Source organism: Artibeus jamaicensis, unplaced genomic scaffold, assembly GCF_021234435.1.
Source record: "Artibeus jamaicensis isolate MK-2021 breed Jamaican fruit bat unplaced genomic scaffold, CSHL_Jam_final contig_1028, whole genome shotgun sequence".
NCBI lineage: Eukaryota > Metazoa > Chordata > Mammalia > Chiroptera > Phyllostomidae > Artibeus > Artibeus jamaicensis.
This window is the reverse complement of record NW_026521201.1, coordinates 5069314-5081849: the sequence shown is the minus strand read 5'-3', so window position 1 is coordinate 5081849 and position 12536 is coordinate 5069314. Positions and strand designations below refer to the sequence as shown.

At 48.5% G+C, this 12536-nt stretch overlaps 1 protein-coding gene across 7 annotated transcripts in view; it reads left to right on the top strand.

The window, feature by feature from the left end:
- The first annotated feature begins 347 nt into the window (after positions 1 to 347).
- TEAD4 (TEA domain transcription factor 4) overlaps positions 348 to 12536 on the top strand; it is a 66763-nt gene continuing 54574 nt past the window's right edge. For 2 of the 7 annotated variants that reach the window (XM_053662367.1, XM_053662354.1), the window contains exon 1: positions 1189 to 1301. In XM_053662367.1, coding sequence (XP_053518342.1) covers positions 1250 to 1301 — 52 coding nt within the window. In that variant the 5' untranslated portion in view covers positions 1189 to 1249. Of the gene's footprint in view, positions 433 to 1183; positions 1302 to 12536 lie in introns of those variants that run through there. The other 5 variants (XM_037133927.2, XM_037133925.2, XM_037133928.2 and 2 more) reach the window with 4 other exon arrangements.

Genomic DNA, 12536 nt, shown 5'->3' with positions numbered 1-12536 from the left:
AAGGGAAAGCTTTCAGCTCCATCGGGTTCCGCCCGATGGGGCAGGAATCCGGAGCTTGGAGTGAAGAGTCCGGCCGAGAGATCAAAGGGAAAGTTTGTGTGCAAGCGACCGCAGAGGCCAGATCCCGAAGCTGAGGTCAAAGATGGGGGTCAGCACCGCGCAGCTCTGAGCCCGCCGCCCCTCCCCCGCCCGACTCCCTCCCGTGCTGGCCCCGCCCCACCCGGCATCCCCCTCCCCCGTCGGCCCACTTCCCAGTCTCCACCCCGAGGGGCCGGTGGCGGGGCCGCCACTCCCTCCGGCTCCCTCCCTCAGCTGCGCGCATCTCATACCAGCCCTCATTCCGCACATTCCAGGCTCCCTCCTTTCAAACTCCGGGCCGGTGACCGGAGGGTCCGCAGCTCCGGCTCCAGCGCCCGCCGCCTGGTTCTCCAGGTGAGTGCCCGGCTCGCCTCACGCCCCAGCCGCGTGCTCTACTCGTTCCTTTCTTTCCGCTTCGCCCTTCCCGCCCTGGTCCGCGGGCTCCGGCCGCGCTCCAAGCTCCGTCTCCCTCTTACACCCTGCGACCTCTGCGGCTGCCCAGCCCCTCTTCTGTTCCCCCCGCCGCCCGCGCGGGCCAGCTTCTTCGGCTCCCTTCCTCTGGCCGTTGACTCACCGCTCCAGGAATAGGGATCTCCCTTGTTTTCCCGGCAGTCCCGTTCTGGGAAAACTCCTCCCTCCGCGCGCCGCTCCGCGAATCGGACAGGGTGGCAGCGAACTGGGCTCGGCGCGTTGTGTCGGCTGGGTTCGCTGGCCCGCCTTCCTCCCCGCCCCGCGGGTCGTCCTCAGAGCTGGAGCCAGGTTTCCGCGCGCAGACCCCGGGCGTCCCTGGAGAACCTGCTTTGAGCGCCTCGGGAACTCAGCGGAGTTGCCGCTTCAAGAGCTGGCGCGCCGAACAGAGGCTTAGAACTAGCTTAGCGCAGCCGCCGCACCCTCCGGCACTCTGGTACTGGTAAGGCTGTGGCGCCGGGAGGTGTGGGGAGGTGTTAGGTCCTTGCCAGCAGGCAGGCATTGGTGTTGGGGTGGGGGGGGAGCGCGTGGGGCGTGTGAGGAGCTCTGAACCGGATGGACTAGGAAGAGAGCTGGGCACGTGGAGGCTTGCGGACCGCAGGGTCGGGTGGGATACGAGGCGCGTGGGGAAAAGAGAGTCTGGAGAGCTGAGAGGACCAGAGGCAGAATCGAGAACCCCGGCGATGGAAGAGACCTAACATCCATGCTTCTTTATCCTGCTTGGCCTTTTTGGGGCTTGCAAGATAGCCCTGGAGGTAGGTGTGTTGGTTGTTTTAAGTGCTAAGGCTTTGCTAGAGCAGAGGGGACCCTTAACAAGGTCCTTGCTCTCCAGGGCTGAGAAGTCTGATGTTTCCATGATGGGATATTTGGATCTAGGGAGTGGAACTCCCCGACCTCAAATCAGACCTTTCCCAGGAACACGCCCTGTGTGCGCAGGTGTGTAGAGGGAGTTCTGGTCAGACCTAGTGGATGATATCTGATAACTCACTGTGAAGTATCTGACTGTCCTATCCTTAGTTTTGGGTGTATGTGAGGGTGGTATCTGTTCACATATGACTCACCTTGGCTTCCAGTAGGTGTATTTGTTTGAGTATATTCCAACTTGAGAAGAATGCTGTCTGTCTGACTATTTGTGCATCTCTAAGTGTGTATTTTTCTGTGAGGATGTTGGTTTGGGGCACGACTGTGCTTCCTCTGCATTACTGGGTCAGAGACAGTGCCTCTGGTTGTATGTATGCAAGGATAACTTGTGGCTGTTGGAGCTTGTGGCCCACAGGCTCCGTTGGTCCTGGACTGGGCAGAGCTGCACTGAAAGCTGTCTTTCAGAGGGAGAATGAGTTCTAGCCTGAAACAGTTAAGAAAACAAGCTGGTAGAAGGCTAAAGCAAGCTGAGATCTTTGTGGTTTGTTGATGGGACAGGTTGTTGAAGATGAGAGTTGAGGATGATTATGGGGATGGACCCTCCCCAGCCAGAAAGAGGAGACCATTTGAACCTTGAGACTTGTGTAGACAGCACTTTTAAAGTGGCCCCAAGGATAAAGAGGAATTTATGTATGCCAGCCAGAACTACTCTCTACTGGTTTAACTCTCCTTGGAGCTGCCCCTGCTGTCAAATGGATGAATCTTTCTATCTTTACAACTTGCTAGACTGTTGTGTACTTTCCTACTAGCACATACTAGCACATGTCATAAGTACTACAGTGCCAGCCTGGGAGGGAAGGGCTGCCTCTGATTTGCTAGTTGACCCGTGGGGAGATCCCCTCCACCCCCATAGGGTGTCTCAGTTTCCCCATCTCTTTATTTCTGCTTTGCTTTCTGTTCTCCCTCCATTTGGGGTTTTACTATCTGAAGCATTTTCAAGGAGTGAACTGGGTAGGGGAGAGAGCCAAAATGTCCAGGAGATTCGCAGAAGTGACAAAGCCAGTGGGGTTACAGAGGCAGACCTAACCTCAGAGTTTTGCATTTCACAACATGGTGATGTGGGCATGATGTTTAGGGTTTCTTGGAAGGAAGGAACAAAACACTCTCATTGGGGTGGGGACTCTGGTCACTGCTCCTCCATGGACCCTGAGGATGCAAATGTTCTGGTGGGACTGTCCTCACTCTCACTTGCTTAGGCCCGGTGTGCAGCTGGGACTTCCAGGTTGTCTGGTCTAAAAGCAGCATTGATGGAGTCGAAAAGGTACTGGTTTGGGGTCAGACATACCTGGGTACAAATCCTGACCATCACTCACTGCCTTTGAGGTTCTCAGGCTGTTTCCTGATTAGTGCTGTGAAAGAGGGTTAGTTGATATCTGTCCACAAAGTTTGTTGTGAAATTTTGACATTTGCAAAGTATGTAGCACAGTCCATGGCCCAGGCCAGGGCCTCAGTAGCCAATCTTCCCTGGGCTTATTTAAGCAAGGAACCTCTTTTTTTTCCTGGGTACCTCTCTGAACACCCTTTGATAAACCCTGCCGTGTTCATTCATGTTTATTTAGCAAACACGAATTGAACATCTGCTATAGGCCAAGCCCTGAACCGTGTTCCTCATCCTTAGGAACCAGGTAGCCAGTGAACTAGGTGAAGGCGGGGGCAGGGCTTTGTCACAGGAGAGAGAGCACAGGGCCTCCAACTCATATGTTTTAATTCCAGTTTTTCTTTGACCCCAGAGTGAACTTGCTGAACATTAATGGATGCTCTAATGTCAGCATATAACTCCCTCATATTGAAGATGGGAAAGGTGAGGCCCCTGGAGGGACAGTAACTTGCTTAAGATCACACCACCAGTGAGTTGCAGCCCTGGGACTAGAGTCCACTGTTTGCACTTTGCGTTCTGTCCCCTGCTCTGTGGATCCCGAAGCTCAGACCCCCAGTCACTTTCATCTAAAAGGGGTGGGGGCCAGAACCGAGTGACTTGGGCAATGTCTGTTATCTTGTGGCTCAGATAAGGTGGTTAGGAGGCAGAAGTACTCCCCTCTGTACCAGCAAAAAGCACAGAACTGTGGAATCTGAGAATGCCAGCTCCCGAAGGGACCCTTAAGAGATCTTTAAATGCACCCTCTTGGCTGGTCTGTGCATTACTCAGCCAGGTGGAGAAGGGTCTCTATCTCTCAAGATCTCCCGGGATGCAAACATGGCAGCCTCCTGTGGTTTCCATTCCGGAGTCCTGTGTGGGTGGCTGTCACAGAACAATACCTGTTGCCTGGTCTGTCTTCTCTCCTCTCCTGGGGGAGGTGGGGGACCTGGGTCTCCACGTTGCTCTGCTGCTTTTTCTGTAGTTGAGGTCAGTCTGGGGGCAGTGGGAAATTCGGGGCTTGTAAGGTTGGCTCTACCTTGCCTGTCTTCCTTTGCCCCCCATGACCCTTTGTTGGCAGGGGTTGGGAGGAGAGCTCTCTTTAAAGCTCTGAAATTGGAGCTGAACAGCTGCTCTCCAGTCCTCCCGCCCTCCCCCTAGGGGTTTAACTGCTTAGGGGCCCAGGTGGAGGTCGGGGCAGGGCTTTGTCCCTGGGTAGCACAGTCTCCAAATTCTATGCTTTAATTGCAGCTTTGCCTTGACTGCTTCTGAAATGATAGTTCTTCCCTTGCCTTTGGGTTTTCCATGTAGATATTGGGGAGATTCTAATCGCCTCCTCTATAATATGGTCCTGGAGCCTTCAGCTGGTAGCGCCTGGACCTTTGGGAACATTTCCACTGGAACTGCAGTCCCTCAGGTCTGTGATCTGTGCTCACACCTCCTGCCTTTATTACTGGTGGGCTCATAGAAAGGCAGGAGGGCGGGCCTGGCTCCCTGTGCACCAGCTCGGTGGTGGTGCTGGGGTAGGCAGGCTCCTATGGGTGGGGACTCAGCTTCCTTTGACCCAAACTTCATGGGAACAATAGACTTCAGAGGAGTCACCAGGGACAGGAAATGGGAGCTGTGCTAAGGCAGGGTAACCCTCCTGGGGGATGGGATTGCATATCCGGCCGGCCGATAGGAAGGGCTGGGTGTTGGGGGTAGTGCAGAGGGCACTGGGGAGGGGCTGATGACACACAGGGTGGGCCTCTCCTCTGAAGGGGGCTGTTGACTAAGTGAAACCTGAGCTGCTGGGAGCCCATTATTTGGCTGAGCCTTCTGCTTTATGTTTTACTAGCAAAGGCTAGTGGTGTGTGGTACCTGCCACTCTCTCTTCCCTACTGCCCAGCTCACCCCTGCTGGACCAGGTCTTCCTTCCCCTTCTCGTCAAGCCCCGTAAGATGTCTTCGTGAATCATCCTGGCCTGGATAAAAGGTTAGTTTTGTTTCTTCTTGGATGAGCTCCATCTTGGCATTGAGCCTTGAGTAATAGTTGACTGGGGGGGCGATTTGTGCAGTGGGCAGAGCTCTGGGTGGGGAGGCAACAGGCCTGAACAACATAAAGGTTTGTGTGTGTGTATGTGTGTGTGTATTTGCCACAGCAGAGCAAGAAGACACAGACAGGACTGGCAGGGGAAGATTTCTGCTTGTAGCAGGTGGTGGAATGTTGTTCTGGGAGGCAGAGGGCTGTTATCTTGCCTCTGTCTTTGTAGGGGCAGAGTAGACTTTGTGAGAGCCTTCAGGAGGGCTGTGGGAGAAAAGAGTCAGACTACACTGAGTAGCTTTTCATTCCGGTCAGATTTAGGGGTCCTGAGAGAAACTGCTGCGGTGACCACAGAATCATTGCAGGGTCTGGGAGAAGGTAAAGGTGGCAAATAACAAACACTGTCCTGATTTATTTCTTTAGTGTGGCAGGGTGGGGATCCTGGAAATGGCAGGCTGGTAAGCTTCATCTTGATCCCCCAAATTTCAGGTCAGATATTTCAGCAGACAATTTAAGGGGACTTCAAAGAGAAATTGAGATAACTAGTAGTCAACAGTTGTTCACTCTGTCAAGTCTTGGAAAACAGTTTAGTTTGGGTGGGGGCACGTTCAGCAAGAACTTTGAGTCTCGTGGTTTTCTTGGGTTTGAGGGAAGGAAATGCAGTCTGGCTGACGCGGCAGTAAGGTGGGTTTGTGTCTGGCTGAGGGGCCACCCTGGGTCCTGGACCGAGCTCAGCCCCTCGCCATTCTGAAGGAGGAGTCCAGTAAAATGCCACAGAGCTCTCTTTGTGGCTTTGTCCTTTATCAGTTCTCTGGCTGTTTAGGACAGCAAGCGTATGGGATGACAGAACCATGACTCACAATCATCTTAATTGACTACAGTGCAAAAATTAAGCAGAGATATGAAATAACTAAAATTTTGTCTTAAAATTAATACATGCTCATTGTGGAAAACCTTTATAAATTAAAGGAGTAACCAAATGGTACATAGTATCACAACTTAGGGGTGAGCACGGTTAATATTTTGGTGTATATCCCTCCAAATTGGTATTCATGCAAAACCATGTATTTTAACATAATTGCAATTATATGTCCTGTTTTTTCCCTACTGAATACTATGTAGTAATATGTCATGTCATAAAAAATAAGTTAAAACCATAATTGTAAGGGTCTGAATAATATTATGTTGTGTGAATGCACCTTAATTTATTTAACTGTACCCTACTGGACTTCCAAAAATTGTTTTCAACCCTGACTGGATTGAGTGGCAGCCTGTAAACCTAAAGGTTGCTGGTTCAATTCCCAGTCAGGGCATGTGCCTGGGTTGCGGGCCAGGCCCCCAGTTGGAGGTGTGCGAGAGGTGACTGATCGATGTGTCTCTCACACATCGGTATTTCTCTCCCTCTCTTTCTCCCTTTCTCCTTTCTTAAAAATAGATAAATAAAAAATCTTTAAAAATTGTTTTTAATTTTTGAGCATTAAAAATTACTTAATATCTAGAAATGTTGAATGTGTATACTTTTCTCAAGATGAACTCTAGTTGATTTAAGTGTAATATCCTGCATTTAAGTTCAAAACATCAATTATATAAGTATAGAATGGGAATGGACTGTCAATTCTTGTTGGGAAAAAAATACTTGGGCTTTTTGTTTGACAAAGGAAGGGGAAGGGAAATGAGCATTTATAAAGGTACCAGGCTTTATTCTAGACACTTTTGCCTGTATCATATCCTTTAATCTTTTTTTGTTTAACTCTCACCTGAGGACATTTTTCATTGCTTTTAGAGAGGGAGGAAGGGAGCGAGAGAAACATCAGTGCTAGAGAGAAGTATTAATTGGTTGCTTCCCATACATGCCTGGGCTGGGCATTGAACCCACAGCCTTTCAGTTACAGGATGATGTTCCAACCAACTGAGCCACACTGGCCAGGGCGCCTTTAGTCTTTATAGCAGTTATGTGAGATAAGGCCTGCTTTTTCTTTGTTTTGTTTTCTGATTTCTGTACAGAAGAGGAAAAAAGCTACAGAGAGGTTAACCCCTACAGAGGGGTTGGAGTCTGAACCCAGGTTGCTGTGACTGTACCACCCTGTTAAATAAACCCTGAGCCCGTGAACCCAGTGGTGTGGTGAGGTCTGCATCAAGGAAAGTCTTAGTGCACTGAGCTTTGGGATGCTCAGGCCACTTTGGGATTCATGTCTGCTTTTGGAGGGTGGGTACACCCTGATGTGTTAAGTATTGAGCTTGCCCATGTGTCATCACAGAGGGTGGATGAGGATTGGATCCTGTCCTGTCATCAGGGTGCTATTGTTTCACCTCCAGAGGGTAGGCTCTTTCTGCAGCGATAGTAAGTTAGGTCCATCTGCTCTGAAGTCAGTTTCACTTAGGCAGTACCATAAAGAACTATGTAGAATTCCATTACATAGAACTTGTTAGGGATTGTTTGGACTCTCTGCACTGGGTGGGAAATTGGAACAGGTGACCTCTAGGGTCTCTGCTTCCTCCAGGTGGTCCTGGGCCTCAAGTTTCTCCACATGTAGCGGGTGGGAATTGCACTAGGTGACATGGGAGGTGTCTTTTCACTTTGACATTCTGAGATTCCTGCTGGAGACAAGGCTGAGAGATGTGGGGTGGATGAATAGTCGGAGGAGACAGAAAGGGGACAGACAGACCAGGGGTTACTGCCTGGTTCTCTATCATCTTTGTTTGTTTGTTTTTTTAAATCCTTACCTGAGTATATGTTTATTGATTTTAGAGAGAGGGAGGAAGGGCTGTGGGGAGAGAGAGGAGAAAGAGAGAAATATCCATCTGTTGCCTCCTGTATGCACCCTAAATGGGGATTGAACCTGCAACCTAGGTATGTGCCCTGACTGGGAATCGACCTGCAACATTTTGGTGCAGGGGATGATGCTCCAACCAACCCATCCACCTGGTGGGGCTCCGCAGCAACTCTGTACCAGCTGAATGAAAAGGTATATTAGGGACAGGCTGAACCCTGAGGCTGGGGCAGGGGAAGGTGACCGCAGCTTGGAGTGGTAGCTACAAGCACAGGCTCCGTTCAATAGAGATATAATGTAAGCCAGATGTGTAAATTTGAGTCATCTAGAGGCCACATTTAAGAAATTAAGAAAGTGGCAAATGACCCTGGCTGGTGTGGCTCAGTGGATTGAGTGCTGGCCTGCAAATCAAAGGGTCACCAGTTCGATTCTTGGTCAAGGCACATGCCTGGGTTGTAGGCCAAGTCCCCAGTTGGGGGTGTGCAAGAGGCAACCACACATTGATGTTGCCTCTCTTTCTCCCTCCTTCCTCTTCTGTCTAAAAATAATTAAATAAAATAAAAAATAAAGGTAAAATGAAATTTAATAATATATTTCATTAAACTATGTCTAAAGTATTGTTTAAACAAACATGTAATTGATACTTTATAAAACAATTGAGATTATCTTTTTAAATACAAAGTGTTAGAAATCCAGCATGTATTCTTTTTTTAAAGACTTTATTTATTTATTTTTAGAAAGAGGGGAAGGGAGGGAAAGAGAGAGGGAGAAACACTGAAGTGGGTGAGAAACATGCATCAGTTGCCTCTCATGTGCCCTCATCCACGACCTGGTCTGCGTGACCCAGGCATGTGCCCCCACGGGGAATCGAACTGGAGACTTTTCAGTCAGAGAAATGATGCCCAATTCACTGAGCCACATCAGTCAGGGCCAAGTGTATCCTTTTACACTTAATACTGCATCTTACTTAATAGTCAGAGTGCACCTTTACACTTAGTCACTTTTCAAGTGCTCAGTAGCTACGTGTGGTCAGTGGCTCGAATTTGGACAAGATAGTTTCATAGCCAGCCTGCTTGGGTTTGAGTCCCATTTCTGCACCTTGTATAAGTTACCTAATTCGATGTGTCTTATTTCCCCCCTGCAAAATGGGGATGATAATATTAATAGAACCAATCTTATATGGTTGATGTAAAGAACTCGTCACTGTTTAAAAAGTGCTTAGTTTTTTGCCTGCCATGTACTGATCACTGTATAAATGACTTTAGATGGTTTTTAAACCCTGGACAAGCTCGAGTTTATAAGAAGGAGAGGCTGGTGATGTGCTTGGGAAAACTCAATTGCAGAGTGGTCCTGTGATTTTACTTGTCCACTATACTGGTTCCCAGAAGTTCTGCATAATGAAATTGACTTCATATCAGATGGACTGGACCTACTTTTGCTGCAGAGAAGGCCTCTGGAAGTGAGAAATGACAGCACTCTGATGAAAAGAGAAGTTCCAGTCCTTCAATAGGTGTTTTCTGAACATCTGTCTGCTTGGGGCTTGGAACCGTGCTGGGTGACCTGGAGGAAGCAGAAACATCCTCAGACATGCTGTGTTGTAAATTGCATGACCTTGTGTTGGAATGGGAGCAGAGGTCACTTCATCACTTGAAGGGTTAAGCAATAGTTGTGCTGCTTATGCAAGAGAAGAAGTAAAGCTGTATCAGTGGTTTGGATACCCTCCTCAGAACACTACCAGTGCAGCTCTCTTGGCATCAGCCCCCATCGCTTGCCAGTCCATAGCAGTCTCAGAGCGTGTGCCTGGACTGTCCCAGGTGCACTGAGAGGAATGTGAATGGAAGACCTGTCCCCTGTCTCCAAGAAGCTTGCAATTCAATCTGGGAGGAGAGAGAGACTGAGGAACAACTGCTGACAACCTGTAAGATGAAAGAAGGGCTAATTAGAGGCACAAACAAGGGGGTGCCTGGTAAAGGTGATTTATTCTGATGCAGCTGGGAGGGGGCAGGGAAGGCTTCACAGACGAGGAGGCACTTGAGCAGGCTTTGTGGGATGTGTAGGGTTTTGATTGCACTGTGTGTAGGTAAGAGGGATAGGAGAGAAGGAGGAAGAGGGATAAATATCTGTGGGGAGACAAAAAATAGTGACTTCAGGGCTACAGTCACAAAGTAACTAGAAGAGAGGAAATAACTGGTATGTATGGAATAGGTAGATTTGAGCTGGGCTCTCTGGGTAGGATAAGGAGGACTGTTTAAAAATTTATTTTTAGAATACTTCCGCCAAGGTGGAGGCATAGGTGGAGATGCCATGCTTTCTCACACAACCAAGTTTAGAGACAACTAAATATTAGCAACAGAAAACATAGGCAGAACACAGAAAATTGAACTTTTCGGAAGTCTGATAACAACAAATTCTTCAGCCTGACGGGTAAGAGGGGCGAAACCAGCAGCTGTTGGAGCAGGGTTGCACAGGAAAACTCGGTCAGATGGACTCAGGCGCTCGGAACCCAGGCGTAGGGTTGGACCTAGTGAGCGACCCAGTGAGCGACCTTGGGGAAACAGCGAGGGAGCAGGGCTGCAGGTTGACTGTGGTCGCATATTTGTGCGCGGATAGACAAGCGAGGGAGTGGGCGATTAGACGGGACCCAGCAGGTCCCAGTGGCGAGCGGCAGCAGAGGGCACCGCCATTTCCTTGCTCTGACCCCGCCTCCACATACAGCATCATAATCCAGCAACCTGAGTGGTCTTGCCCTGGTGAAGCACCTAAAGCTCTGCTCCTCACCCAGTGGCGCGAAACAGCAGAGGGGGTCTCCATTTCCCCGCGCTGACCCCGCCCCCACATACAGCGTCACAACCCAGCGACCTGGGAGTCCAAGGCTCCGCTTCTCACACGTAAAGGGCACAAACAGACCAAAAATGGCTCACGAAGACCTCAAAGCCCCAGAGCCTATAAATCTAAGCGATGAAGAAATAGCAAAACTCTCAGATGCACAGTTTAAAACACTGGTGATCAGGATCCTCACAGAACTGGTTGATTATAGCCACAAATTAGACAAACATATGAAGGTGAAACTAATTGAAATGAATGGAATTGCACAGGAAACCAATAGTGATGAAAAGGAAACTGGGACTCAAGTCAATGGAGTGGACCAGAAGAAAGCAAATAATGGCCAAACAGAAAAGAGTGAAGAAGCAAGAATTCAAAAAAATGAGGAGAGTCTTAGGAACCTCCAGGACATCTTTAAAACTCCAACATCCGAATTCTAGGGGTACCAGAAGGGGGAAAGGCACAGCCACCAGTGGAAAACTTATTTGAACAAATAATAAAGGAGAATTTCCCCAATCTGGCAAAGGAAATAGACTTCCAGGAAATCCAGGAAGCTCAGAGAGACCCAAAGAAGTTGGACCCAAGAAGGAACACACCAAGGCACATCATCATTACATTAGCCAAGATTGAAATGAAGGAGAGAATCCTAGAAGCAGCAAGAGCTAAGGGGACAGTCACCTACAAAGGAGTTCCCATCAGACTGTCAGCTGATTTCTCAAAAGAGACCTTCCAGGCAAGAAGGGGCTGGAAAGAGGTATTCCAAGTCATGAAATCCAAAGACCTACAACCAAGATTGCTCTATCCAGCAAAACTTTCATTTAGAATGGAAGGACAGATAAAGTGCTTCTCAGATAAGATCAAATTGAAGGAGTTCATCATCACCAAGCCCTTATTATATGAAATGTTAAAGGGACTTACCTAAGAAAAAGAAGATAAAAAAACATGAACAGTGAAAGGACAGCAAACTCACAGTTATTAACCACACCTAAAACAAAAGCAAACTAAAAGGACAGCTAGATCAGTAGTGGAAACATAGAAATGAAGATCTCAAGGAGGGTTAGCAACAGGGGAGTGGGAGGAGGAGAAGGGGGGAGAAGGTACAGAAAATAAGTAGCACAGACAGTAGATAGAAAATAGATGGGGGGGGCAAGAATAGTATGGGAAATACAGAATCTAAAGAACTTGAGACACGTGGTCATAAACTAAAGGGGGGTAATGGTGGGGATGGGGGGTAGGGTGGAGGGGAATGAAAGGGGGGAATAGAACAACTGTAATGGCATAATCAATAAAAATAAATAAATTAAAAAAATTTGTCTTAAAATTTATATACAGCAAAATTTACTCTATGGTGTACAGTTCTGTGGGTTTTGACAACTGCATCGATTTGGTGTTCACCACCACAATCAAGATGCAGAACTTCTGTGTCCCCAGAATTGCCCTCATGTGCTGCCCTTTCCCGTTGCCCATCTCCCCCAAGCGCTGATCCACTCTCCACTCCTGTAACTGCCTTTTCAAGAATGGACTCCTGTAGTATGTAGCTTCTGAGTCTGTTTTTTTTTTTTTAAGATTTTATTTATTTATTTTTAGAGAGAGGGGAGAAAGAGAGGGAGAGAAACATCAATTGGTTGCTTCTCTTACATACCCCAACTGACAACTGAACCCACAACCCAGGAATGTGCCCTGATTGGGAATTGAACCAGCGTTCCTTTGCTTTGCAAGATGATGCTGAACCCACTGAGCCATACCAGTCAGGGCTCAGCATGATATTTTGAGATCCATCCAAGTTATGTGTATCAAGGGTTCATTCCTTTTTTTTTTTGCTGAGTAGTATTCCATTGTGTGGATGGCTGTATCACAGTGTATGTGCGCCCGTCTACCCGTTGAAGGGCTTTTGGGGTATTCCTAGCCGGTGTTGAGTGTGAGTCAAGCCTCTGTCAACATCGGTGTCCAGGTTTATGTGTGAACACAGGCTGTCATTTCCCTTGGAGTGGGAACACCTAGCAGTGGGATTATGGGGACATATGGCAAATGAGTGTTTAATGTCTTAAGAAACCACCGAACTGTTTCCAAGGTCCACCACTCTGCATTCCTGCCAGCAG